At 47.6% G+C, this 27,715-nt stretch overlaps 3 protein-coding genes across 6 annotated transcripts in view; 2 read left to right on the top strand and 1 right to left on the bottom strand.

Moving 5' to 3' along the window:
• Positions 1-7,575, top strand: part of EME2 (essential meiotic structure-specific endonuclease subunit 2) — a 15,701-nt gene extending 8,126 nt beyond the window's left edge. Inside the window, exons 5-8 of one of the 2 annotated variants that reach the window (XM_019539870.1) lie at positions 3,003-3,120; positions 5,060-5,175; positions 6,125-6,314; positions 7,236-7,575. In XM_019539870.1, the coding sequence (XP_019395415.1) occupies positions 3,003-3,120; positions 5,060-5,175; positions 6,125-6,314; positions 7,236-7,406 (595 nt within the window). In that variant the 3' untranslated portion in view covers positions 7,407-7,575. Of the gene's footprint in view, positions 1-3,002; positions 3,121-5,059; positions 5,176-5,947; positions 6,315-7,235 lie in introns of those variants that run through there. The other variant, XM_019539871.1, reaches the window with a different exon arrangement.
• Positions 7,576-8,681: 1,106 nt separating this feature from the next.
• Positions 8,682-19,911, bottom strand: SPSB3 (splA/ryanodine receptor domain and SOCS box containing 3). 2 transcript variants are annotated; one of them, XM_019539873.1, is made up of 7 exons: positions 19,808-19,911; positions 15,966-16,114; positions 13,651-13,828; positions 12,397-12,584; positions 11,608-11,710; positions 10,751-10,876; positions 8,682-10,018 (listed from the first exon to the last, which is right to left on the bottom strand). In XM_019539873.1, the coding sequence occupies exons 2-7, from the start codon at positions 16,092-16,094 to the stop codon at positions 9,675-9,677; spliced, it is 1,068 nt and encodes a 355-aa protein (XP_019395418.1). In that variant the 5' UTR covers positions 16,095-16,114; positions 19,808-19,911; the 3' UTR covers positions 8,682-9,674. The 2 variants fall into 2 exon arrangements, with proteins under 2 accessions (XP_019395418.1, XP_019395417.1); XM_019539872.1 differs by lacking the exon at positions 19,808-19,911 and having other exon boundaries at positions 15,966-17,246.
• A 352-nt stretch (positions 19,912-20,263) lies between these two features.
• NUBP2 (nucleotide binding protein 2) lies at positions 20,264-27,715 on the top strand. 2 transcript variants are annotated; one of them, XM_019539874.1, is made up of 7 exons: positions 20,264-20,361; positions 23,520-23,638; positions 24,020-24,218; positions 24,944-25,098; positions 25,350-25,460; positions 25,941-26,010; positions 26,709-27,715. In XM_019539874.1, the coding sequence occupies exons 1-7, from the start codon at positions 20,343-20,345 to the stop codon at positions 26,852-26,854; spliced, it is 819 nt and encodes a 272-aa protein (XP_019395419.1). In that variant the 5' UTR covers positions 20,264-20,342; the 3' UTR covers positions 26,855-27,715. The 2 variants fall into 2 exon arrangements, with proteins under 2 accessions (XP_019395419.1, XP_019395420.1); XM_019539875.1 differs by lacking the exon at positions 23,520-23,638 and having other exon boundaries at positions 20,320-20,361.

Here is a 27,715-nt window from a genome sequence, read left to right as displayed (position 1 = left end):
AGGTAAGACTGACTAGCCTATAGTTTCCCGGGTCTTCCTTCTTCCCTTTTTTGAAGATGGGAACCACATTGGCCCTCTTCCAGTCTTCTGGCACCACACCAGAGCACCATGTGTAAAGTCGTGCCGGGGTCCTGCAATGACCTCAGCCAATTCCCTCAGCACTCTGGGGTGGAGATCATCCAGACCAGCTGATTTAAATGCATCCAGTCTCACCAGAAGGTCCCTGACTAGATCCTCGCTGACCTTTGGCCTAGGTGGGCCTCCCCTGGGGCGTGAGAGGGATTTATTTATTGTATATATGTATTTATTTATGTATCTGTATTGTAAATAGCAATTGCATTGATTTGGAAAGACTTCTTTGAGATGACTTTGCTGGACTTTGAAGGGCTCTTGATTGGACTTTTTGGAGCATTCTTGGCTGGAGTCTTCTTGGGAGTCTTAGCTGCAGGTTTTTCTGGAGTCTTGGCTGCTTTCTTAAAGAAAGTGTCCAAGGAAGTTTGGACAGATGTTCTCTTCTTTTGCTTGTAAATTTCTCTGTAGCAGCTGTACATGTTGGATATGCCCTGTTCACTGATTCGCTGTGTTCAACGTTGGGGTCATGTTCCTCAGACAGGGACAAGGCAGCCATGAACATTAAAAACTTGCTGAGCACAATACCCACCCTTTTTAATGATTTCAGCCAATGTCTCAGGAAAATCACGAGCTGCCTCTTCATCAGCACTGGCAGCTTCACCTGAAACCTTGATGTTTTGCAAATTGGCCCTGGCTTGAAAACGCATAAACCACCATTTGCAGGAAAAGGCTCAGCATTAGAACTCTTCCCCTGTTGTTGCTTTAGATCATCATAAAGAATCCTAACCTTTTCCTGAATGATGCCTAAAACTCACAGGAGCCTGGCATTTATTTTGATCCTCCAGCCAAATGATTAACAGTTTCTCAACCTGAGTAGTAAGTCCAACACACTGCTTAGTTATCGCAGTCCAGTGCATAGGAGCCAAGCCCTTAACATGTTCCTGAATTCTTGCCTTGTCTTTCAGTGGGCGGGGGTCTCACCTTTTCCGGGCATCTTAATTGTTTCCACAGTAATTGTTCTACGTTTCTTAAAAGAAGAAACATCACTTCTACCAGATTTATTGATTATGGGCAGTTTGGAAACAGAATGGTACATGGGCAGCCCCTTCCCATGCCCTTCCAGACAAGCGGCTTGAGCCATGGCTTTTCCCACAGCCACCCAGATTAGCCCCAGCACTGCCTGCCTCGCCCCAGTGGCAGCAGCTGGGAGAGCAGCCAGCCTAGCCACCACTTCTCCCATGGCCACTCGGCACGACTTCGGCCCTGCCTGCCTTGCCCCCACAGGAGCAGCTGGGAGAGCAGCCAGATGAGCTGTGGCTTCTCCTGCAGCTGCCCGGCTAGGCCCCAGCATTGCCTGCCTCACCCCAGCAGGAGCAGCTGGATGAGCCATAGCTTCTCCCGTGGGTGCCCAGTGCAGCCCTGGCACTGTCCGCCTCACCCTGGTGGGAACAGCCAGATGAGCTGTGGCTTCTCCCGCAGCTGCCTGGTACAGCCCCAGCACTGCCCACCTCACCTTGGCTTGGTGGGAGCAGCAGGATGAGCTGTGGTTTCTCCCGCAGCAGCCCGGCGCAGCCCCAGTACTGCCCACCTCGCCCCAGCAGGAGCAGCCACAGGAGCAATTTCTTGTTGCTGCCATACTTGTAGAAACCTTTCTTGTTACCCTCCATGTCCCTTGCCAGCTGCAGCTCCAGTCGGGCTTTGGCCTTCCTGATTTCATCCCTGCATGCCTGAACCAATACTCTTAGACTCCTCCCTAGTTATTTGTCCAAGTTTCCACTCCTTGTAAGCTTACTTTTTGGGTTTTAGTTGACTGAAGAGTTCCCTGCTAGCCAAGTTGGTCATCTGCCATACTTCCTAGTCTTCCTGTGCATCAGGTTGGTTTCTTCTTGCAACCTCAGTAAGGTTTCTTTAAGATATAACCAACTCTCCTGGATGCCTTTCCCCCTCAGATGCATCTCCCAAGGAATCCTGCCCAACAGTTCCCTAAGTGAGTCATAGTCTGCTTTTCTGAAATCCAAGGTCTTTACTCTGCTGCTCTCCTTCATTCCTTCCCTCAGGATCCTGAATTCAATCATCTCATGGTCACTGCTGCCCAAGTTGCCATCCACCACTACACTCCCCACCAATTCTTCCCTGTTTGTGAGCAGCAGGTCAAGAAGAGCATGGCTTCTTGTTGGCCTCTCCAACCCTTGCACTAAAAGTTGTCCCCACCACTCTCCAGAAAGTTGCTGGATTGCCTGTGCACTGTTGTATTACTCTCCCAGAAGATGTCAGGGTGATTGAAGTCCCCTGTGAAAACCAGGAGTTGTTATCGGGAAACTTCTGCTAGCTGTTTGAAGAAAACCTCATCCACCACATCCTCTTGGTCTGGTGGTCTATAGCAGACCCTCATGACAATATCACCCTTGTTGCTTTCCCCTCTGACTCAGTGGGTCAGGCTCTTCTCTTACTCCCATGTTGCTGCTGATCTGGAGGGAGCATAAATAATGTCCTGTTCATATAGCCACACACAACCCAAGTGGTGGTCATTTTTAGCCAGCTGCAGCCTTGTCTGTAATAAGAGCACATTGAATCTTTTTGTGGCTGGTGTCATCCTTTGCAGAGGCAGCAATAGGAGCTGGGGCTTTTTTCCCAAGTTTTGGTTCTTCAGCCCAGCTCTGTGCAAGGTCCAGGGGGCTAGCAATGGAAGCAAGGTGTTATGCTGGCAGTGTCAGATGTACAAAGTTGTCTGGAGATGTTGCTACTTGCAGCATGTGAGCAGGTGGCATGAATCAAACTTAGTAGCCACCTCTATCTCCAGCCTCTAGTAGGGGAGGGAGCTGGCAAATATGGAAGGATATAGTCTGTCTTGCCAGTAGTCTATGGCTGTACTGACTGTTTTCAAGGGAAGATTTTCTGGGGAATATGAGCCATGTGTCATTTCTTCCTAGGTACAATCGGGGTTGGGACAGGCAGCAGGCACTGTGCTCTGGAGAACAGGGTCAACAGGAGGATCTCAGATTCCAGCCCGGCCCAGAGCTGTCAATGACACAGCAGGAGATAGAGGAGGTGAAACTGACAGGCTTCGAACACTAATGTTGCTTATGGCCATAGATGTTCTACCTGTGGGAAGAGTAAAAAGTTCCTGTTGGTGAGCCCTTGGGAATGTAGGCTGACCTGACTCGCATGGTATCATCCTGTGTAGTACAGAATATCTGCCTATTTCACTGTCCTGGGAAAGAGGGGGGATGGTGATGCTTGGTGCTAGGCAGAGGGAGTTTGGAGTTGTGTGATGATAATGCTGGTTCAGACGTAGCCAAGGTTGGCCAACTTGAAAGTGCCCTGGATACCCCTGACCCCCAGTAGCCTGTTTGAAGTCATTGTCAGTCTCAGCTTGGTACTAATATAGACAGGTTTTCTCAAGGCCATTATCTCAGTGTCCTTTGGTACTAGCAGGATCATAAATCCAAGTTCCGAAAGCTCCATTTTCTGCTCACCTCCTGGGATGCATCTCTGAGGCACTTTGGTGTAGCCTACAAGGAAACCACTCTGCTCTCACCACTACATTGGGGCCTTTCCTCAACAGGGGTATCATGCTGATATATGTCAGCAGCCCTGAACCACCCAAAATGTATTAAGGATGCTTATTCCCTAAGTCAACTGTTCTCTAAAAAATTTGACTCAAGGCCCCTCCCCCACACCCCTGTGCAAAATGCCAGCTTTGATCTTTCACTCACTTTTGAACTACAGAAAAATAATACAGCAATTTTCTATTGCAAAGACCTTGGAAAGTTCATAGCAGGGCAGAATAGTTTTGAAACTGAATTCCTATTTGAAATATCTCTGTTTATCTTGTGAATCATATGAAGGAGTTTGCACACCTAATGGTGGCAATATTATGTGGCACCCTGTGACATCATGCACTAGCCTTTTACTATATGTACTTGTGTACGTGTGTACATGTGCACACATGCATGCACATGTGTGCGTTTCTGAAGGCTAAAAAGTATAATTTCTTTGCTTCTTCCTTTTTTTCTTTTGATACACTTTACGTTGACCTCATTCCCTGGGTATATTCCAAACTGGTGGAAGTCAGCACTGGTCTCTTGCTTATGGCAGTTGCCATGAAAAATTAGCATCTTACCAACAGTGATTGTTCATGTATATCATATAACCAAGATGTCTGTGGTAGCTGTAGGCAGATGTTGACTTTTTGATGGCTCCTGCCTTAGTGGTCTGTGCTTGTGTCCTTTTATTGAGGGAACTGACACAGAAAACAACACTGAGAGGAACTAATGAAAGAACCAGAGTAGAAATGTGAATGGGGCTTGCACTATTGCCTAGTGGCCCACAAGAAAATCTAGGCACACTTATTGTGGTCACCACTTGTGTGTGTGTACACCCTTTCCTCCCTCCCCCCACTGCACAACCAGAAGGTAACACTGGCACCCACTTTGTTGGTGAGCTGTAAAGAAATGGCCACTGAATCATTTTTAAAGTGTTTTGGTGACCAAATACATTCTTAACTGATATCCTTACTACATCAGCAGTCTGAAAATAGGTCAGATTTGGAGTCTAAACCACTCATCTGTCTCTAAGTGAATTCCAGCCCTTCCTGAGAATTCCCCAGAAGGGAATGACTGGCTGGCTTACTGGGAGCTAAGAAGGGATGAGTGAGCTTTTCTGCTGTAGTCCATATACATGAGTTACTGCAGTTAGCCCATCTTCTCCTCTGTCTAGGAAAAAGCCAGTACCATCACTGGAGAGGGGCTTGTGCCCAAATAGATGAGACCTTTCCATGTTCTGCTCCACCAGCAAGAAGCCTCTGAAGTTCTGCGTGACTGACATGAGCACAGCTGTCTGGAAGTCTGAGCAGGCTGGGTGCCTTTGGAGATAGGGTGTGGGCTGCAAATTGTCCTGTGATTGACCTAGTCAGGCTTGTAATCAGGAGGGGACCAATTTGCTTTGTGTCTTGCATGTTTCAGTCATTGCAGTTCTTCTCCTGCAGGTGCTGGTGGTGCTGCAGCTGTGGGCTAACACTATGGTATCATTCCTGGACACGTGGCAGGAATTTGGTCAGCATGTCTCTGCGCTGACTAAAGCAATAGCAAAACGCCCATACAAGTGAGCTTGTATTGCCAAACCTCTTGCTCTGAAAAACTGTCCCTGCTGAATTCCAAATACAGAATATCATAAAATCTTATGGGAGGATTTTAAAAGGGCATTAGACAAATGTTTTCTAGGGATGGTGTAGACCAGGAGTGTCAAACATGGCCAGTGGGCTGGATCTGGTCTGCTGAGCCACTGTCTGCAGCCTGCTGGGCTACTGGTGGACCACCAGAAGTTGGGGTTGTAGTTTTGGGGAAGTACCCTGCTGTAGATTCTGGGGCTATCAGGCCCATTGGACATGGCAGCCACTGGCAGGAGGGTGAGGAAGGGCTGATATAGCTCCAGTCAGCCTATGACTTCCTCACGTCTCACCCTTCACGTGGCCCCAGCTCCTTGGCTGCTGGCTCCCGTGTTGCTGCTGCCACTGCTGCATGACCTGAGCAGGAGCCAGAGTTGCAGCTGCCATGGGAGCCACCCTGTACCCTGGGCTGGATCTGGATGAGATCTTGGGGTATAAAGAAGCCCTGCTATCCAGATCTGGCCTGGGACAGAAGGTGAGTTTGCTGCCCCTGGTCTAGGTGTATGTGACCCTGTCTCAGTCCAGGAGATGAACTCTTGCAGTCCTTTCCGGTGCCACGTTCTAATGATCCTGTGACACTCCTTTGTTTGTTTGTGACTCAACTCTGGGAGCATGGTTGGCACAGCTACTATGATGAATTCTGTTGGAAAATGTTTGCTTAGGGGAAGGACTTGCATCCTTGACTCAGGTTATTAAAATAATTTGCGGGTTTTCAGAAGAGACAGCCAATGGTGCAAAGAACAATCCTGGTCCTGCTGGAGCAGTGAGAGATGAAACGGAAGGCCCCCTTCTTTCCCTCACTGAATCTGGGGACAGGGCGTGATCTGACTATATAGCATTGGTCATTGCATGTGCCCCCTCTCTGAGGGGTCTGGCTTTCTGCAGGAAGCTACGGGAGACTGAATTATTCTCCTTCTGCACTGATGGGAAGTGGTCCAGTGGCGTGCGAGTGGAGAAGGATGGGACAGGACTCCGACAGGCATGGAAGAGACAAATCCAGCAGTTTAACAGAGTCAGCCCTGCTGCGGCAGTAGCTATAGCAGAAGCATATCCCTCCCCAAACCTGCTGCTTCAGGTCAGTTCTCAGACCACTCAGACTTTGATTGAAATGTTGTTGGAGGGATAATGGAGACAGAACAGGGAAGGGAGACCTTTCTGAGGACAGGACATGGTGTATTCTCCCACTGGTGGGAGAGTTCTGTCTGACAGACAAACTGCTATTGTATGAAACAGATTTCCCCAGTTAAGTCAGTAGCTACATCCAAGAAAGGGCATGGGGTGGGCAGCTGTTTCAGTAGTTGCTCTACTAAAATCTTTTATAGCTTATCTAGTTCTCTCTGTAGCCTGGCTAGTGCAAAGTTTTCCCTTTTGTCTGTCTAGTCCCTACTTCAGCATGTCCAGCTCTGCATTTCACCTTGTGCAGCATGTCTAATGACTCTGTTCAGCTATTTTTAAATGGCTGACTTCCAAACCAACCCCCTTGCAATCAGCTGGCTCTAAAATAGTCAAAAGAATCAAGATGGGCCACCTCTGAGAGGGGGCGCAAAGAAGAGAGTAGTCAGACTAATGAAAATTCTCCATTACTTTTCACTTATATAATGCTTGGTGTGAAATTTCAGGCTGCTTCTTCTCAGTGTCTACTTAGTTATTTTTGGTGGGAGACCAACATTTATGAGCACTTGTTTCTTCTTCGGGTCAGTATTAGTCATGCAGGCTTTGTCCCTGTATGCCAGCAAAGAGCAGATTTAAACTCTCAACTAACCCTTTCAGTACAGATGGATTTTGCATCCATTTCCTTGGGAACAGGATAATGACATGCATCTCCCCATGTTGGGGGTGGGAGCAGGGGTTATTTGTGAATGTGACAGTAGTTCTGATATTATCCTCTGAATCCAAAGGCACAGCTTCTTTTCACCACGGGTGGATTTGGCCCCAATGATAATTGAGTTTTAGGGGTCTGGTATTTACACAAATGTGGCTTCCTGTTTCCTATAAGGCCTATGAAGAGTGCAGCACAGAGAATGACAGACTTAACCTGCTGAGTGACCTCCAGATAAAGCCAGAGGATGGTGGGAGAGAACGGCGGATTGGACCAGACATATCACGCCGAGTTTATCTTTTCATGGTGTCCACCAGTCCGGACCTTGTTTTGGATCTGAGTGCATAGTGGGGCTCAGAAGATGGGAGATGGACCAGTTATTATATCTGTGGAGACCCAGCGGTGACTGAAGAGCTAGTGGTACAACCAGGATACTGTGAGTCCTGTGTGGGGTGGCTGCAGATTCTTGTGCGGGATGAAGACTTGCTGCTCAATAAATGTCTTGTTATGAATGCTTTCTTCAGCTTCTTGGCTTTATGTTCCCTATTAACTACTTCTCCATGTGGTGGAGCATAGCCTAAAGCAGGTGGTCTCTTAAGAGAACAGTCCTTTGAGCACAAGCCAAGACCTGGAGGCAGAGCAATATATGAATTCTTCCCACATAACATGCAAGCCTTGTACCTCTGCCCTGCCCCCCATGCCTTCCCCTTAACGTGGGGCAACTCCTCTGCTGTTGGGACACTGAGACATGATGCACAGGAGTCAAGAGGGGGTTCATTTCTCTTGTATACTAGATTAAGGGTAGAACAAACGCTGCATCTTTATTCAATCAAAGATTAAACTGACAGTGGTCTGACATCACTCCTGGTGATCTGCAAACAGGAAGGGACCCTTTTCCTAGGTCAAAATTACTCTACATTAAGATTTTAAACAGAGGGAAAAGTGTTTAATTGTTCGCAACAGTTTGTAACCACAAGCACCTTGTTAATTACTGGGACATCTAGGCAAGGTGATGGGAGCAGATACTGAGCAAGTAACAGATAGTAAAAACTTTCAGCTTTATATATACTTTGACCTAGGAAAAGGGTCCCTTCCTGTTTGCAAATCACCAGGAGTGATGTCAGACCACTGTCAGTTTAATCTTTGATTGATTAAAGATGCAGCCTTTGTTCTACCCTTAATCCAGTATACAAGAGAAATGAACCCCCTCTTGACTCCTGTGCATCATGTCTCAGTGTCCCAACAGCAGAGGAGTTGCCCCACGTTAAGGGGAAGGCATGGGGGGCGGGGCAGAGGTACAAGGCTTGCATGTTATGTGGGAAGAATTCATATATTGCTCTGCCTCCAGGTCTTGGCTTGTCAGGAGTGATGTCAGACCACTGCCAGTTTAATCTTTGATTGATTAAAGATGCAGCCTTTGTTCTACCCTTAATCCAGTATACAAGAGAAATGAACGTGCTGTAGGCAGCAGGCACATCTCCCCAAATCATCATATAAAATAAGAACAGAGAAGCTGTATTGGGTTTCAGATTACCTCACAGGTAGTGGTGGAGGGGTCATCTATCCCACAAGAATATTGAGGGAGCTGTGTGGAACTGCTGTTTCACTAAGAACTTCACACCATAAACATTGAGCCTTTTTTATTATGACTGTGATTCACAAGCAGAAAGAAACCCCTACTTCCCACACCACCTTTCAAAACCAGTCTCAGTGTGGCCACATCTCTAGTCTAGGATTTTGATTGGTAGTGGCCAGCATCACATGCTCAAAAGATACAGAAACCTTGTGCTAGGTGAATGTGGCAGTAATTTATAACCCAAGATCTCATCCCAATTGGTAAAAACTCTGAGGCATGGAATTTAATAGAATTCTAAGTAATTCTAATCTATTAGTTAGAATAGTCAGGATATAAGCCTGATATCAAGAATACCTTCATGGGAAGTTAGAAAAATTAAGAATAGTTGATATTTTTTATTACAATTTAATACAGTCTGATATAGGGGAAGCAGCAGTAGCCAACATGCAAAGCAATTAAAGTCATCATAGAGCTCAAATGAGATCCCTTACAGCTCAATTTACAAGTACTTGCTCTCAGTTACCAACGGTAATGCATTGTAGATGCATTTTTAGGAACTTCTTTCTCTAAACACTGCTGTTTTGATCAGGTCCCAACATTGCAGTACATTCACTCCAGGTACTGGACCAGCATACAGCAGTTAGAAAGGTGGAGTGGTAACAAATTTTGTCTTTTGATGGGAATCAAGTAGGTTATTTGATTATAGTTTGCTAGAAGAGAAGTATACTTTGAAATCACGAAGCCAGTTTGAAAACTTGTCTGCCAAACAAGTGTACTCCCCTGAGAAGAGTTAGTCACTTTGGTGGCAAGTAGATTAAGTTAGAACATTTTTCTGTGGATTATCTGGGCTGTCTGTTTCGAAGGAGTTGCTCTCTGAGTTGCTAGATATTTTCATTGCAAATGGTTGATGCTTCTATCTTTGCAAACTTGAGTAGAAGTTTATGTCCCATAAAGAGGGAGATGCTTGGCCTGGATTGCCATGGAGAGAGTAAAACAAAATCCCACCCAAAGTCCCATAAAGCAGTTTATTAGGAAATAAGTTATGTCCTCCTGCACCTCTTCCTCTGGCATGCCTCTGCATCTGAGCTACAGGAGCTATCTGAGTCGCTTCCTGATGAAGAGGAGGAGGGCTTCAATGTGCTATAGTTCATACTCAGGACCCAACCCAGCTTGTTGTGTAGAACTTGCTTGAGTCCTGGTGGCAATGGAAGCACCTCCAGTGTATCCATGTAGTTAGGCAACAGCTGGCGGAGGCGGTAACAGCAGAGGTACTGAAGGGACGTGCAGCTGGCACACGAGCGAATCACCTTCATGCTGCTTTTGGCTGCAGTGGAGCATACCATCGGGTAGAACTTCTTGTTCTGAAGTTTGGTAGCTGCAACTCCTGCCAGGAAACAGAAACAAAGAGTTCTGGTCTCAGCGCAATGGCAAAGGCACTGCTCCTAAGATGCCATGTCATCTTGTCTGTCATCCTCCACTATCCGTCTAGCTAAACAGGGTGCCTACATACTGCTAAGAGAGCCTGAAAACAGATTTTCTGATATCAGGGCTTCTGATGAAAAGGGATATCCTTTGCCCCCATCTTTATATCTCTAATCCTATTTTGCCACTCAGAGAAGCTAATGGATTCTCATTCCACCTTTTCCAACAGCTACACAATACCAGGGCTTTCAAGAGCTAACAAGGCAAAGATCCTGGCCAAATGTATCGTGTTTTCATAATTCATACAACCCTTCCCTATAAGTCCTGGCATGGGCAACTAGTACCGTCTTAGTCGAGGAGGCATGTGTGCCCCCCCCCGTTTCCCGGGGGGGGAGGGGAGGGGAAGAGGGTGTCCCCCCACAGCTGATCGAAAGACAGCCAACTGCTGTGGCCAATCGCTGTGGCTGCTTCTGGGACCTCTGCTCCCTGGCTGGTGCTTGCAGGGGGCACAGGAACTCCCGCTTGCCTCTCTGCCTATCGCCTAAGCGGCAAGCGCAGCTCGTCAGCGGGTGCACCGGCACTCTCAGAGGGTGTACGTGCACCCCCTACACATTGCCACCAAGTCCTGGTCTATCATTTTGTATCAAGATGTGGGTCTGATGGGATGAAAAGCCACTATGACCTTTGTTCTTACCTATACATTTTCTGTTTTTGAAGAAGGTGAGTGTTCCATGCCATGTATCAAGATGAACCCCAATAATGGAGCCTTGGCCAAACCGTGATGAGAAGTTCATTTTGTCTCCCTTGTGGTGGAGAAGCCCTTAAAAAGCAAACGCATATTCAATCATTCAATCTCACCACAGTGTACAAGTGCCTTGTCTATGTAGACTCAACTGCTCAGTACAACATCCTTAGATTTTTCTCAGGATCAGTAATCATTACCCACAACACTAAGGAGAGGATCAGAAAGCATGGTCCTTCAGTAGCTCCGGGGATAGGCAACAGAGGAATATAATCTTGCCTCTACATTGCTGGTTTGTGGCAGGGGTCTGTCTATTACGTGACAGCCCAGTGACATGAGTAAAGGCATTCTGAGTACACCCAAAGGTGCTGGTCTTGTTGTCAGCCTCAAATGGAAAAATACTGGACAACCAAAGATTGTACCACCCCTCAAGCCTCCTCTTTTATAGGTGGAGGCATGTTGGCAGGACTTCCCTATCTGCCAGTAACTATATTAGGGAATTACTTCATTCTATTAGACTTAATATATGGAAGCACTCCCAGTGAATATAGCAGTTACTAGTGATATGGAGGAATTCTTCACCCTGCATATATTTAATCACAATGTGTAGGCTGCCTGCAGGCAGCAGTTCCAATAAAGTATGTTTGTGACAAAGCAGAATCATCATCCTAGGGGCTGTTTCAATTTTACTCCCACTCCTCAAAGCAGTGTTCCGTAATGGGTAGAAAAAGGCTTTTGCATATTTTTTAACCTCCCCAATTCAACCTCCTGCTGTAGGGGGGCACTCCCACTGCCCCCACCTGCATTACCTGTGTATGAGAGCCCCCAGCTGTCCTCATCCTTGCCCAGCAGGCTACAGAATGTGTGGTGGTACTTGTCTAGATTGACATCTGAAGTTCCGATTCCCACCATCTAGATGGAAGAAGCCCATGCCAAAGGAAAACAAGGTCAGTTTCTAATACAGAATTACCTGGTGGTTTAAGTGCAGTGAAACACCATACATAACTTCCACCTTGGGTTCTCCCGTAATATTTTTCTTAGTGTGCCCCAAGAGACATGAGATTTGGCAGAATTAAGTCACAGGGTCTATTTAGTCCTCTGATCTAGGAGTTACCAAAGGTCTGAACAAAGTTATGCTTCACTTGGAAGAAATCAGGAAGTGATCACACCAGCAGCTAGTACTGGATCTTCTACACTCCACTTCTGTTTCCAGAATTAATTGCAAGTTAACCTTAATTGCAGGGAGGAAATGATGCACTTCTCAGCAGACATACTTTGCACGCCTGAGACTGCAAGCACCTCAGGCTAGGGCCAGTCTCCTCTCTGTTCTGTCCTGTTGAGCTCACCAACAGTGACCAACAATCTAATAAAATGCATAGAAATAAAACCAGAGATCTGGGGTTCCAGTCAAGACTGCCACTGTCTCAATCCATGGCCTCAAGTCAGTCATTTCATTTCTCTGTTTTCCTTTCATTTAAGTGATGACACCCACTCATGGAAGACTGAGTTTTATAAGTAAAACATGCTGTCATGTATTGTTCTATTAAAAGAATGTCCCTCTGCACCTCCTCAATTCTAAGCACTTCAGTGCAACATACCATGTCAGTGCCATAGACAGGAGAGGTCATTTTGATCTCCCAGAAGTGCTGTCCTTCTGCCAGCTCCTTGTTTCCACGGATAGCAGCAGTGCCACAGCTATACTCCATGTGGAAGTTCACCTTGCGGTTGTCACAGGTCAGCAGAGTTGCTGTTGATTTGTTCAGGTCATCCCATACCCAGTCAAAGTCTGTTCAGACGGAAGATGCAAGATATCTTTAAGTGGTGGGAAATACTGCCAAACCAGAAACTTAACAGAGCTTCCATCAATTTAAAAGTCTCTTAAGATTTTTTTTTTAATGCTCTAGCCTGTTGAATACCAAACTGGGTGAACTCAAGTTAGCCTGTTACAGCCAAAGATCATCTTGCTCTAGTCTGACATAGAAGATCATCTACTAACCAAGTTTGTCACCATTAAACAATGGTCCTCATTTTAGGTTAACAAGAGATTTCAGTTATGTGAGCAGTCTCTTACAACACCAATTACTGAACACAGTCCCATGGGTTACATGCAACTGCTGACAGCAGCAAGGCCTGTATGAAAGCCAGGTAGTGAATGAAAGGGAAAGCCTTGCCTTCAGCATTTTCAAAGGAAGCATTTGCAAAATAAGAGCAGTAGCCAAGACAGAGCCAGAGTCAGGAAGCCAGGTGCCTGGATGACTTCTACTTGTGAGAATGGTCATGCAGACCCCTCCAGAGCTGCATTGTTTTTTCGAGAACTGAATTTTTATCTCTTTTTAAACTCAGGAAGTTGCAGCCAGAACAAAAGAAATGTGAGGGCATCTCAGTCCTAACCTGAAACACTCCTCCAGCCCCAGTTCAGCCACAAGCTCTACTTAACATTAATTAGTTACTGCAAAGCTACCCTGTATAATTGCCAACTTATACAGATCAGAGATAACTAGGTACTAGGACATAACCACAAAGCTAAAGTTCACTTGTAACCTAAACTAGATTTGAAGGTGTCCAGAAGTAAGATCGGATTCATTAACATATTCACACAGGACACCTGTTACCCTTCTGATGTCTGTGGGATACAGTGCTTACATAGACCCATACTCCATGGATAAACAGCAAAGGTCAGCTTCCTCAGTAGACAGCAGTTCTTGTTTCCCTTCAAACTCAACACATAGGTGAACACATGGCACCCCCATTCACATAACAGGTGGAGAACCTACATCATACAGGCAAAGACAAATCAAGACCCACTCAAACCCAAAGGCATGGCAAGAACAGGCATGGAGCTGCTTCCTTACATTCATCCTCTTCGCCACACTGGCAGTCCTTGACGCGGTGGATGGCATGCAGGCTGGAGCAGTATGGAGTCTCATTTTGATTCTCACAGTTGCAGTAGGACTCTCCTGTCACAGGGATGGCACTAGGGATGGATGGCGAGAGGGAAGAAAACTCTGGCTCTGAGTCAGAGTCACTGTGCTGCCATAAGAAAACAGAGGGACAGTTACTGATGCCATTGGAAACTCAAAACTTGATGGGCACCCATGAATGACTCATGTCCCCAGAGGCTGGCAACTGCCTGCAGGCAGCGGCGGTGTCGGCAGTAAGGGCGAGTCAAGCGGGGAGTTCCTGCAGGCAGCCACAGCAGTGTCAGTGGCACAGGGGGGGAGCACCAACCAGCAGCAATCGGGGACCACCCACAGATGCCGTTGGCGGCGAGATGGCGACCGCCTGCAGGCAGCATTGGCAATGCTTTTTGCAGGGGTTGCACCACCAATCTTAGGGGGTGCATCCCCTACACATCACCAATGTAGGCACCTAACAGATGTAGCTGTCCTTCCCAGAGCCAGCTTTACTTGTTTTTCTGCAGTAAGGCCCAAAGACCCCAACATGCACATGAACTAAGAAGCAAAAATCCCATGCAGATAAAAAGGGGGTGGTAGTAAGGAGAGGGGGAGAGACATAACAGTGTTCAAGCAAGGCTGCACGAGTGATAAGTATACAGCCATGCGGGTCTTTAATGTACGCATTTGTGACATTACAGCAACGACACTTGGACTGTGGTGCTCTGCAGACAGGACTATTAAACACAGCATTCTGTACCTGTAATTTAATATAGGAGTGTAAGAAAGCATTGCGTGAGTGATGCTTGGTCGTTTCTTTGCAGTTGTTTAATGAGCACATTGCAGGGGCTTTTCTTATAAACTGGAGTGCGCTTGCCACAATTAGCCAAGGGTGTGTATGTTGTCATAGCTCTTTGATTAGCACTGCCTGTTCATGTAGCTCCTGAGCCAGTCAGGACTGTGTGGCACTTTCAGAGGGGTTGAATGATAAGAGGAGGAAACAGGACAGGAAAGTGAGGCTGGGCAGTGGAAGTGTTAGAAATGGAACAGAATGAACTGGGGGGTAGGGTGTTAATAACTAACAGCAGTAAAGCAAACAAAGTTAAAAATCCCAAGTGTACTTTAAAAATACACAAATGGTTGTGCTGTGCTTCCTCATGAAGAGGTGACCACTCTAGCATCTCAGATGGCCTCTGTCCCATGGGAGGGAGAAATGGAAGACCCCACCTTTAAGAGATCCTTTCATTAAGGCGCATTGCTTCAGTATGATGTATGGGCACCAAAGACATGAGTGACAACAGCAGCCAGGGTAGGTTACTGTCTCCATCTGCAGATCAAGTTCTAATCAAATCTGAACCGGATTCTCTGATACTTTTGTGAGGGTTGGTTTAGTTTCATTTACAGCAGCTGATGCCTATGGACTTCACTGAATTCCTGTGGATTTACCTGGTGTTAAATCAGACTGAACTCTGAGTTTCCTGTGCTTTCCTGCTTCATTGCCCAAGCTGAATTATATACTCTGGTATTAGGAATAACATTGCCTTCAAAACAGACAGCTACAGGGGTACATGAAAGAGGTACTTGGGTTCAGTATGACTGGCTCATCTTTGCCTTTCCCCCTGTTGTATCACTGTCTACAGATTAGCCTGAAGACTGGAAAACATTTAGGAAGATCTCTCTGACTCACTCCTCCAAAATAACCCACGTGAAAGATTTATGGTTACCAACATAAAAACATTAAGCCACTCTGACACAGCCAAACAAGGGCAACAGTAGGCTGTTCTTCTGGACAGCTTTAAACTGGGTAGTTGCATTGTAAGGAAGTTTAATCCATGCCCCCAAGAAGAAAGCAAGTAAAAGGACACTAGTGGCTATTTTAACTTGTCCTTTCTTGTGCTATTTTTAATAATTACTTTTCCTGCTTTGTTCCTGTCTTCCAGCTTCTATACAACACATGATTCTTATTAAGCCATTTTCAGAAGTGATGGACAAGCTGCAGGCTGGTAAGTGGGTGCAAAGCTAAATCTAAAGTAAGTGAAGTTAGGAAAAAATACCTACAGGGGACGAAAGTGTAATAGCATCAGCTTAGATGACCTATAAACCTCAACCAGAGGTCTGTCTGATTTTGGCACACTGTGCGCTAATACCACAATGACTTAGATCCATTAGCAATCCATATTGTGGAAAAAGAAAGGGCTCCCTCGTGCATGTTTAGAACATAGCCTCTTTTGCAGCAAGTATGAAGTTTTAGAAGTGTTAATGTATCAGCATACCTGCCCGTCAGAATCGTAGCCCCAGCCACGTGTGCCAGTGGCCAAAGCTACTGCCCGGCTGTCTGTATCACGGCGTACCCCACTCAGGACAAAGTGCCAGGCTCTGCTGTTACGTGTGCGTCGTGCCATGGTATTTTGAGACAGGTATGCTGCAAAGTGCCAAGGGAAGAAAGTGAAATTATACAGGGCATCGGTATCAACTGGGAAAGTTCTATTGGGGCACCACCTTCCTCCATTGATAGGTTTTTATAGCTTGTTTATAGTTGCCACCCAGCTGCTCCCTCAGTCAACATTGTTGCCCACTTGTCTATAGTTTTGGGATAACTTGGAATCAAGGTCAACCATGAGCATTCACAGTGGTCTTATGAAGGTACACACTGTACCAAGGCTACTTGTAAGTGGCCAAGAGAATCGGATAGGTTTCTTTCATATCACAAGGACAGTAAGACAGGTTTTTTTTGTACCACAATCAACACAATCATAGAAACTTAAATCTACTGCCAGGAGCTACCCCACTCCCTCCAAATATATGCAGCTCTGGGATCGCCCTGATAGAAATACCAAAGTTTCTATCTATTTGAACCCAGCTGGCTGCATTGGGTTACTCAGAACATTTCTGGTAACACAGAGCAGTGTTAATGCCCCCAGTGCACTGGCATACAAGGAGATAATCCTAGTGTACAAATCCAAATACCTCACCTTTGCACAAAGGGCAGAAAAAGAATCAGTAGTAACTAATGTGCAGTTCTTTGCTGGCGCAGTAACCACGCAGTGGATAACTACTTCAGTGAATTGGAGAGTTTAGCATCTGCCACCCCAGCTCTGCTGTCACTATGCTTGAAATCCTTGAATAGGTTTTGTTCTGGCAGTAATGAGACTTGCTAAAAGACTCTGCTCTCTCCTGAGGGCTACAGGCAAGTGACCAGTTTCTTACTTTGCATGGGGACAACAAGCTTTCCTAGCTTGTCCTGACTTGCTTCCTGGCCAGTGGAGAGAAGCAAATCAGCTGCACTTATCCGAGTCATAGGGAGGCAGTGGAAGTGTTAGAAGTAGTCCTCAGGCACAAGGTTTGGCATGTTTATTTCCTGCTTTCCCCGAGTCCCTTTCCTCCTGTAAACAGCACATTTCTGTCATTTCTGCAGAGAAAAACTAGGCCAGGAGGCACCTCAGTCCCTCTACCACACAACAGATCCTTTTGCAATTGTCTTCCTGCCCTGTGCAACTTAGAATTATAGAAAATTAGGGTCAGAAGGGACCTCAGAAGGTCATAGAGTCTAACCCCCTGCTCAAAGCAGGATCATCCCCAACTAGATCATCCCAGCCAAAGCTTTGTCAAGCCAGGCCTTAAAAACCTCCAAGGATGGAAATTCCACCACCTCTGTAGGAAACCTGTTCCAGTGAAACTTGTCTTTTTCTAATGAACAAAACGGCATTCTTCTGGGTGTGCCTGCCCTGGGACTTTATCATTCTCCTTTCTGTTTCATGCAAATTCTGACAAAGACACTCCTCTCTTGGCTTCTTAATCCGGACAATTTACACCCAGCTTGCTGCTGTGGGTAATTCCACAAATGCATACTGATCAGTTTTGAATGTTAAAGAAAAGCAGCTACAGGAAAATTAGTGCATCCATCTTTATGCAGCAGTTCTCTGTGCTTCTCTACATGCCACTTCTCCAACCCCACGGAATGCCCAGAGGTAACAAAGAAGCACTCTTCGCAATATGGGAACTGAAAACTATTGCCAAACTACCTCTTCTGCAACAGATAAAGTGATCCCATGGTCTCTTAGTGCATGTGTGAAAAGATCAAAAATGCTGATCTAGGCAGGATCTGCTCCACAAGACCCTGTGGGAATGGTCATGATTTAAAAATTCCTTCCTAACCCTTACATGCCCAGCTGATTCTGATCCGTCATGAAAACCTCTTATATGGAACTGGAATCTACTGTCCAGAGAGGTGAACCAATGGAGGCTGAGGTTTTATTATGCAGAAAGTGCAAGTATTTGTTAACCCCTTAAACTACTGCCAAAATGTGTACATCTCAGCAGCAATTATCTGTGGAAGAGTACAAGAATGTACAGATGAGTTCATTTAGGGAAAAATGCTTGAGATTAGCCTTAAGGAAGTGCTCATCCCCATGAATGCTTTGTCCTTTTCAGTACTTGGACGCCCTAGTTTAGATTGTTCCAGTTTGGCAGTGACTAAAGACCAAATGGCTTTGCCGTTTTAGTTTTGTCAGCAGCATCTGTAAAGATAGGCAGTCAGACATGAGTCACTATTTATCTGATGACCGTACTGGAAAACTGTTCCTTCAGAGAAGGCTCTTGTCTAGATACCAAAAGGGTATAATCCAGGGGTGGACAAAATAAGGCTCGTGGGCTGGATCCAGCCCACCAAAGGATTCTAACCAGCCCATGGCAGGTCCCTCAGCAAGGCCGAGCCCAGGCACAGTGGGCAGCCCAGGCCATGACACATGTGACCAGTCCCGCCATCCCAGGTGCAGAGGTGCCACCTGGTGTAGCCCACCCTATCCATGTGCACAGCTCTCCTCTCTAAAAACTCTCGTCTTTGCTTTTCAGTCGTGGGTGATCTAGTAGTTCCAACTTCCACAGCATCTAGCTGTGGATGGGACTCATGACTCATGGACAGGAGAACTGACACAAATGTAAAAAGGCTGTGAGACTAATAACAGTGAAATGGACGCGCAAGGGGTCAAAGGAAACAACCAAAGAAAGTCACCTAGTACAAAACTGAACGTTTGGAGAAAGCCAGCCTTTCACTTCACTGGATGCTCTCACTACAACTAAAGCAGCTGATGGCATATGATGACCATATCTTTTTCACCTCTGCAGTTGTGCTGTGCTAGGACTAAGCAAGGCCACTGGGCAACCAAGGTTAGTCCACAGTAAGTGTTAAGGTGCTTAGCAAATGTGTCTTGCCCACAGAACCTTATATCCAAGCTCCAGAGGCCAGCCTGGCTCCTTCCTCACTGAGTCCCAGGTATTTCATCCCCTCTACTTGCATTAATCCAGCAGCTGAGGCCAGACAGCCACCCCAGCCAGCAGTGCCTGCACTTGTGATGTCTGGACCTTAATGTTCTTACTGCAGGAGGTGGGGAATCCGCTTAAACTCACTGCCTTAGCCTACATTCATTTGCATCCAGGGACTCTGCACCCTCTTCTCACCCAGGATTTTCCACAGGGGAAGATTAGAGTTGGGGCAGAGGGAGGCTATTTTTCCCCTCACTGTCCCCCAACCCACTCCCCCATTTAATGTGAGAGAGAAAAAGCAAGGGAGGAGCCGGCTGTGCAGGCCCAGCATCAGTGCAGCTGTCGGGGGTGAGACCCACACAGCACGCACCTTTCTGAGGGGAAGGGCAGAGAAGAGGGGCCCAGTGCCACGTGTTCCCCGCCCCAAGACTCATGCAAGAGCCAGAGGAGGCTCCACTCAGCCGCCCCTGCCCCCGCGCGCCGGAACGGGATCCCCCGGGCGCTGGAGGCCCCGAGGAGGCTGAGCCCAGGTCGGGGGCTTCTGCGCGGCGCGCGGGGGAGCGGCACCTGCCCCCACAGCGGAGCCGGGAGCGGCCGAGCCCGGGGCTGCAGGCTTGGAGCGGTCCGGCGCCAGCCACGCCGAGGTCGCGACGCGGAGACAAGCGGGAGCGGGGCAGGCCCGGCGGGGCGGGACTTAGCCGCACAGAGACGGAGTCCGCGCGCCCGGGCCCCGACGCGGGATCGGCCGCAACGGCGCCATCGCGGCCTGGGACAGCGCGAGGTCTTGGAGCGGGGCAGGGCCGCGCGGAGCCCAGGGCGGCCAGAACGCCCCTCCCCGCCCCGCTCCGCTCACCTGTCCCCCCGCCTTGCGCCGCCGCTCGCCTAGCAGTGCCCTACTTTCCCCTCCTGGGACATAAACAATCCGCGCTGCGCCCCACCCCCTCCGCTCCCATTGGCTGCGACCCCCCCTCCCCACAGAGGGTGCCGCCCCCCCTCCGAGCCCGCGTTCGCCGTTGGGCAGCTCGCCCATCGCTCCGCGCTCGGGGGGCGGAGACCAGGCCGGTACGCTCTTTTGCTATTCGCTTTCTGTCCCGTCAGTTTTCAGCGCGCGACATCATTGGAGGATCATCTAAAGACGTCAAACAGAGGGGCCTCGAGCGCGGTCACGTGGCAGCTGCAGAACGCAGAGGCCGTTGGCAGAGAGACGAGCCTGTCAGCAGGTCAGGTCAGGGTTAAGTTTCAACGAGCGTCTTTGATTGGCCCGTGCGAGCTGCTGCACAGGCCAGGAGGGGTGGACTTAAGCCTGGAGCGCGCCTTCCTATTGGCGGCTGCGCCCATCAATCTCAGTGACTCGCGAAAGGCGGAAGTATAAGGGCGCAGGACGCAGCATGGAGGAGTTGGGGGGCGGTGAGTGGTTTGGGGGAGGTTTTTTTTTTGCTTTTGCTTCGCTGGGGTTTTTGTGTTGCCGCAGCGAGTTTTGCGGGGCTTGTGTGTTCTGCCCGGCGCACTGCGTCCTTCCCCCTCCCGCGCGCTGGGAAGCCGCTGTGACAGCCCGCGGCCGGCTCCGTTCCGTGTGGGCCTCGCGCAGCCACCGGGTGGCCGAGCCCGCGCTCCTCGCTTCTGGCCACCCTCCCCCCCCACCCCCGTGCGCTACTGCGCTGCCACTGCCGGCGCCCAGACGAAAGAGGCCGGCAGTCATGGGGCAGGAAACCTGCGCCCGTGACGGCCACCTGTAAGCCCCGGAGAGAGGCCGCGGCGCTGAGCTGCGGTTACCTTTGGTGGACATCCTGATGACTTCTCCCATGGTCAGACCAGTCTCCATGCTTAAGGGGAATCCTCACTGTTTGCGGCTCAGGACACCGTAGGCTCCTTTCCTGATTATAGAGCTCTATATTTCCTTGGATGCTGTTGGAAACTTCTGGGAAGTGCACAGCTTCTTCTAAGCTCAGAAGAGCTACTGATGTGTGGTGGGGTACATTGCCTGCCTGAGGTTACACCTCCCTCTGATAAACACAAAGCTGCAGGAAATTCCTTGGTGACTCAGGTTAACTATTCCTGGTTCCTGTCCTGCTTGTTGGACTTGAGGATGGTTGTGTTTAGCACTTCTAGGATGAGTTGCCTGCCAGAGCAGTGACTGGCTGCTTGGGAATCTTACAATCTATTAATATTCAAATAGTTTTGAGTCAACCACAGGACTTCTCAGGTTGACAAGAAACAGTAAAAATGGCACTTATAGTTATGGGTAAAGAAAGTGTTCCCTGAGACAGGCTGGCTGTAATTAGGGCTGCAGAAGAATGTGCTGGTAGGCTTGCCAGGCTTGCACACTTGTATCTGCTTGTTTGCTGTTAACTTTTGTTTTATGAACCTCCAAAGCATTCTTCAGTAGCAGAAATGCACAGCTCAAAGTGCTACTCATGCTATAAAAGCAAATCCCACTGGCCCACGCTGCTTCCTCTGCCCCTTCTCCCTTTCCTCTATGCCCCACCCAGTCAATCTGTGAATGTTTTCTTCTTGTTATCTTCCACTTACCTGGTTGGGTATTTCTCAGACATAGGGATTTTGAGCTTAATGACATCCTCTTTATGAGAAATGGGGCCTCACAGAGTCTTCAGTACCAAAAAATATTTTGGTTCTGGCATCTAGGACGTTAATCCTAAAAACAGTCATGTTAATTAATGATGATGTAGCTGTGGTGGCCCAGGAATTACACAAAAGGAAATTGGTTTCTTAGGGTAATGATATTTATTGGCCAACTGCATAGTTGTTAAACATGCTTTCTTAATATTTGGTCCTGGATATCCAGTGGGGAGATATACATATAATTATTCCAGAAGTATGAGTCCTTAGATTGCCAGGAGGCAGAATGACAGTGTTCCAGCTACAGACTCCTTTGGCAGAATTTGGCTTCAGTTTTTCTTGACCCTAGGCTTGTTCTCTTCAGGTTGTCTGAGACACGTTGGTGGCCAATCTTGCACTGGCACTGTCTGTTGTGACTACATTCTGGGCTCTACGAAAAGTGCCAAAGTATATTTTGTTCTTCTCCCATCAGTGCTGCTAAAAAAGTGATGGGATTTTTCCTCCTCTCCTGCCCCCCAAATCTCTGTTTTTTATTTAATCCTTTTTCTAATTTTGTCATTTAAATTAGACTTTTTCTTTTTCTAAAAAAAAAAAAAACCTCAAAAGCAAACCAAGTAAAGGGAAATCTGATCTTAATACAAAATGTCAAGCCCTGAGCCTCTTAAACTTCTGAAACATAAAAATAAATGTATTGAATCTGTGAATCTCTATTAGAAAATTTTGAGTTGTAGGTTTTGTGGGTAGTCCCAGGAGTTGAGCCTCTGAGTGGAAGGCACTAGCAAAGTCATCCCAGGCATCGGGATCCAGCCCCTGACTCCAGGAACTACCACTATATCTCTCCTCAGGACTCGGTTCCTTTCTAATTCTGGTGTTTAACACGCCCCCCCCCCCCCGAATGAAAATTAATTTGGTAAAATAGGAATAGGCTGAAATATAAACTTAATGGGAATCTAAATACAATAAATTGTATAACTATTTTTTTTAAGTTGTAGGGTATTCTGTTAGGTAGCAAAAAGATGTACTAATTGTATTATGAAGGATCTATTTAGCTGTAAATTTATGCATTCTAATAGTTGTGTCAACCAATTGGAGAAGATGCCTGTCTTTAGAAATGACTGAAGTGCAAATGCAAAAATTTGATTTAAATTATTGATTTTTAAATAAAGCTGTGCTAGTTGTTTTAATGTCAATATGGAAGTATTTGTTGCCACTATGAGTTTTTCTTGCTTTTGGTGTTGTGCAGTCCTTGTCTCCTCCTGGACTCCGATCAGCAATCTCAGTTCACTGTCCTGTATCTGCCAGCCCACTACACTCCAAGGCCCTTTTGTTACCCTTTCTTTGAAGAAACCAAGAAGAATGTGTCCACAGCCTCTCCCTGTGGACTGAAAGCACATGGTGGCAGTGTCATAAACAGACTGGTTTTAGACGAGAACAAACACTGTTGCCAATGCAACAAACAGACAGACTGAAGAATATTCAAGATAAGATGCTGAGATGTGCAGCGGAAACAAAAACTGCATGGCAAAGAAAGGAAGAAACTCACAGGGGACTTTGCTTAAGAGAGGAAGGGCCCAGGGCATTTCAGTCTAAGTGGCCATGTTGAAATTGTCCCAGATAAGTGGTGCTAATCCTCCTTAAGCATGGCAAGTCCCAGGGAAGTCGGCTTAAGCTCTCTGCTCAATGGAAGCTAGCATTCTTACCATTTACAAGCTATTTGCTGGTCTGTGTGTGGAGTGGATCTCTTGCAGTCAGTGCCTCTACCTCAGAATCCACCATTGTTTGGCCCAGTTTAACCCAGTGTTTGTTTTGTTTTTTTAAACTTCTAGAAAAGCTCAGCTAACCTTCACTGTGGTAGCTACTTGTCTGAAACCTGTGTTAATGGGGATGATTTCTGGTGGGGTCTCTAAGTTGGCTGACTTACCATTTGGGCCTCCCCAGTGCAGCATGGTGCTGAGTAAAGATATCTCATTGTTATGTTGCCTTCACAGAGAAAAGTAACCTGGCTGGGGTTCGGCACATCCTTTTGGTGCTCTCAGGAAAAGGAGGTGTAGGGAAAAGCACCATCTCTACCGAGCTGGCTTTGGCTTTACGGCATGCTGGGAAGAAAGTAAGCAGAGTTCCATGTGGCAGTTTGATTACTATACTGTATTTACTCAAATTAAAGATAAGCGCCCCCCCCAGTTGTCATGGGAGGAAAAAAATGTCATGTCCTGCTGGAGGCAGTCAGCAGCTCAACTCTGGCTTTGGTCCTGACCTTAGGACTGGAGCCAGAGCCAAGTTGCTGTCTGTCCCAGACCAGAATGACTTGTCTAGGGGAGGGAGCGCACAGCTGCAGAGAGCTGCAATGTGATGTTGAGGCCTGTAAGTCCTTTCCATGAGGTGGTCCATATCACAGCAATCAATGGAGAGTTTCCTTCTATGTGAGGATACAGCTGGAGCTCTGTGGCAGTCATGGGTTTACTGGATTGGTACCCCCATTTGTTTGCAGGTGGGGATCCTGGATGTGGACCTGTGTGGCCCCAGCATACCTCGCATGCTCAAGGTCCAGGACAAGGATGTGCACCAATGTGATAGTGGCTGGGTGCCAGTTTTTGTCGACCAGGACAAAAGCATCTCTCTCATGTCTATTGGCTTCTTGCTGGAGAAGCCGGATGATGCTGTGGTATGGAGAGGACCCAAGAAAAATGGTATGGAATGCTTGTGTTCTTGGTGATGACCTCACAGCCAGGGCATATCTGCTTAGGTGAAACTCGGTGAAACATAGTTTCACAGTTTCTAGGGTCCGAAGGGACCTGAGCAGATCATCGAATCTGACCCCCTGCCATGGCAGAAAAGAGTTCTGGGGTCAAATGGTCCCAGCAAGGTGTTCATCTAACCTCCTCTTAAACACCCCCAGAGTAGGAGCCAGCACCACTTCTCATGCTTCCATACTTACAACATGGCCCAGCATGTTCAGACCTGGGCTACAGTGTGCAGTTCTCTGCATGCGGGTGGGTGAAAAAAGGCCGGATGGATCCTAAAGGCCTTTGATTTCTGGGTTACTACTTTCAGTCCAGCCCTGGTCAGCACTGACTGGATGACTCTGTGAAATGAGTTGTGGGGGAACCTGGACAGATGCCTCCCAAAAAATCCACCATTGCGGTTATGGGCACATGGGATAGAATCTCCTTAGGGGAAAAAGGAACCCTCACACCACTGGGAGGTGCCTCCTCCAAAGCAGGGTTCAGCCACTGCCACTGCTCGTGCCCTGCATTCACTAATGTTGGAGGGCTTTGATATCTGTTACTCCATCCTGTCACCTCTTCCCTTTCACAACATGGTGATATGTGGTGTCTGATATTGTGCCACTATTGAGACACTAGGCTATGCTTTGGCTGAAAACAAAGATTGATGCCCCATTTTATTTTTGCAGCTTTAATAAAGCAGTTTATCTCTGACGTGGCGTGGGGAGGACTTGACTTCTTAATTGTGGATACGCCTCCAGGGACCTCTGATGAGCACATTTCCACGGTGGAATCCCTTCGCCCTTACCAGCCCCTTGGGGCAGTTCTGGTCACAACACCGCAGGTATGTTGCCTACTGGAACCTCTGGCTCTCTGGTGGGACAGGTGTTTCCATTCTGTACCCTGGGAGTTGCACCAAGCTAATATTCTTGTCAATCTCACTGTGCCTTCAGGATTGTATTTTAAGGTCTGGTATGCATTTCCATGGCTGCTAATTCTGCCCAGCCTGTCTCTCTCCAAACCCGATGTATTGGAAGGCAGGAAAACTTGGCACCTGTGTGGTTCTGCCAGCTCTTTACCACTGACTATCTGTAGGCGGTGTCTGTGGGGGACGTGAGGCGAGAGCTGACCTTCTGTAAGAAGACAGGACTGCGAGTGATCGGAATCATTGAGAACATGAGTGGTTTTGTCTGTCCACATTGTTCAGTGAGTCTTTACAAAGCTGACCCAACCATAAATACTGTCCCCAGCCCCAGGGGGATGCTAAGCACTCTGAGGCACTGGCATCCTTGGTTCCTGGGATTTGAGTTGTTTGGTGGTTCCTGGTCCCTTGGTTGGTCAGAAACCTATGCCCTGGAGGAGATCCGGTAGATCTTTGAAGGCAAGCCGCTGCCTGTATGTGACCTCAGTGAGCCCTCCTTTCCTTTATTGGCCAGTTTGGGAGAGGCAGCTCACTTGCCTGCCTAGTTTGGACAGGAACTGAGGCATTGTCACAGAGGGATATGCAGGGTGTCTCGTCAGCCAGTAGAAACTAAATGAGCTTTGCTTATTGAGCTCTTGATGAGCTGTTTCCTCCTAATGCCGAATTAACCCTGATAAGCAGGCATGCCACCCACCTCTGCTGTGCAGGCTCCCCATAACCTAGCAAAGTTCCTTGAGACTAAACATTTTCTCCTGTGCTTCCAGGAATGTACAAACATCTTTTCCAAAGGGGGTGGTGAGGAGCTGGCCAAGCATGCTGGAGTCCCGTTCCTAGGTGAGTGCCTCTGTGAATAAACAGCCCTTCTCAGGGCCAGGACAGCTCAGTGAGGTGGTACAGTGATTGGGAGATGTGTGAGTGGGGAGAACACATTGCCAGCATGAGGGTTTGCTAGGGCCTGGAAAGCAAACTGTATACAAAGGGCGGGGGGGAGCCTTTCCCTGTGAGGACCAAGAAAAGCTTGGGTGAGGAGTGGTTTAAAGAGTTGGTGCCTTTCTGTGCCCAGTATGAATCTGACTGACATAGAGGCAGAGGTGTCTGGTAGCCTGGTCTGGTTCTGAGTATTGTGGCAGATCTGGAGTGACCAAATATGGGCAGCCTCATTAAAAATGAAGCAGAGAAGTGGAGCTGACATCACTTAAATCTTCCTCTTGCACCTGGAAGAAGGGCCTAGAAACTGTCTCCAAGATGTTAGGGCATGAAGAAATCTCTGCAGGAAATATCATTAAAAGTATTTAGAGGTCCTTTCTACGCCAAAAAATAAAGTTTGTGGTTGTGCTGTCTGGCAGGCACTTAAGGGGAAAAAGCTTGGAGTGGGGGGGAGAACAGGCTGGGGTTGACTGATTTGGAGCCCTGTTGTCTCATACCTGCTCACTTTTCTTGGGAATGAGTGCTTTTCTGCCTCCATAACTCTTCCTGCCTCTGTATTGCCTGATGACCTCACCATCACTCTCCCCCTTTACCCTCCCACACAGGGTGTGTGCCCCTGGATCCCCAGCTCTCCCAGAGTTTGGAGGAAGGCAGAGATTTCATCCAGGAGTTTCCCAAGAGCTCTGCCTTTCCTGCCCTTTCTAACATCGCCCAGCAGATCTTGGATGTGACATCCTCTCAGAGCTCCTGAGCATGGTGCTAAGGCTGGACTTTGGCTGGCCCAGCATTGTCAGATGTGGACCACGCTGGTGGGGAAGGGGGGATGTGGAAGCTCTTTAGCAAATAGCATTTCAGTAGAGTGGAGTATAGCCTTGGAACCACTGCAGAGATCTTGAAAAGGGAAATGATGCTCAGACTGTTCATGCTGTAGTGACCTAGCTGGAGCGTACCATTGTTGACAAAGGGGGAGTGTACTCTTAAAACATCCTTTACTTTCTGAGGGAATGAGCATTTCCCCCTGTTCCTGGAAGGGGCAGATGGTGCAGTTGATCCTAGCCACACACTTGCGGTGTCGCTGCTTATAACCTCCTACTAAGTTGGTACAAGGCAAAGATGGCCACCCCCAGGATGTGGTGCTTCTGCTCACTTCCACAGTGCCTCAAAACACTTCAGGACTCTTGGCAATGGAAATTTTATGTAGCTATTGGCTAACGTGGCAGCCACTAACTGAAATGTTCCCTGATTTATTTAAATAGCCTTAGCAATCTACTCTACCCACCTCCCATCTCATGCTGCTCCCTTTCTGTCCATTGCTTTCAGAGCATTACAGATATGGTACTTTCTAGTTCAGTGACAAATGGGCTTATAACAGATCCTCAGACCCCTCATCCTAGCCAGATTGTCTCACTCTGAAATGTTATCTGGTACGAAGTAGGCCTCTCAAGGCATGTGCAGTGTGTGATTATAAAGTCTGTATGAGAGCTTACGTCTATTTACCAAGTCTGTCTCATGTCTAATTTAAGGATTGCATCTCTTGGTTCATTGAAATGTGCGATGACTCAGGAATATTTTTAAAGACTCCTTCCATTAAACAGTGTTTTCTTGTCTTGTT

This window comes from Crocodylus porosus, unplaced genomic scaffold, assembly GCF_001723895.1.
Source record: "Crocodylus porosus isolate Cpor-Errol unplaced genomic scaffold, CroPor_comp1, whole genome shotgun sequence".
Lineage (NCBI taxonomy): Eukaryota > Metazoa > Chordata > Crocodylia > Crocodylidae > Crocodylus > Crocodylus porosus.
Note: the sequence above shows the minus strand (reverse complement) of the source record. Positions and strands in the feature narration are given on the sequence as shown.

Bases quoted from the DNA above. Each gene is read 5' to 3' on its own strand.
- SPSB3 (XM_019539873.1), bottom strand. From the start codon at position 16,094: ATGGCACGACGCACACGTAACAGCAGAGCCTGGCACTTTGTCCTGAGT. The intron at 13,829-15,965 runs GTATGCTGATAC...TTCTTATGGCAG, and splicing joins GCTACGATTCTGACGGGCAG to CACAGTGACTCTGACTCAGA. The intron at 10,019-10,750 runs GTAAGAACAAAG...GTTTCCTGGCAG, and splicing joins CAAAAACAGAAAATGTATAG to GAGTTGCAGCTACCAAACTT.
- NUBP2 (XM_019539874.1), top strand. The intron at 25,461-25,940 runs GTGAGTCTTTAC...CTGTGCTTCCAG, and splicing joins TTGTCTGTCCACATTGTTCA to GAATGTACAAACATCTTTTC. The intron at 26,011-26,708 runs GTGAGTGCCTCT...CCTCCCACACAG, and splicing joins TGCTGGAGTCCCGTTCCTAG to GGTGTGTGCCCCTGGATCCC.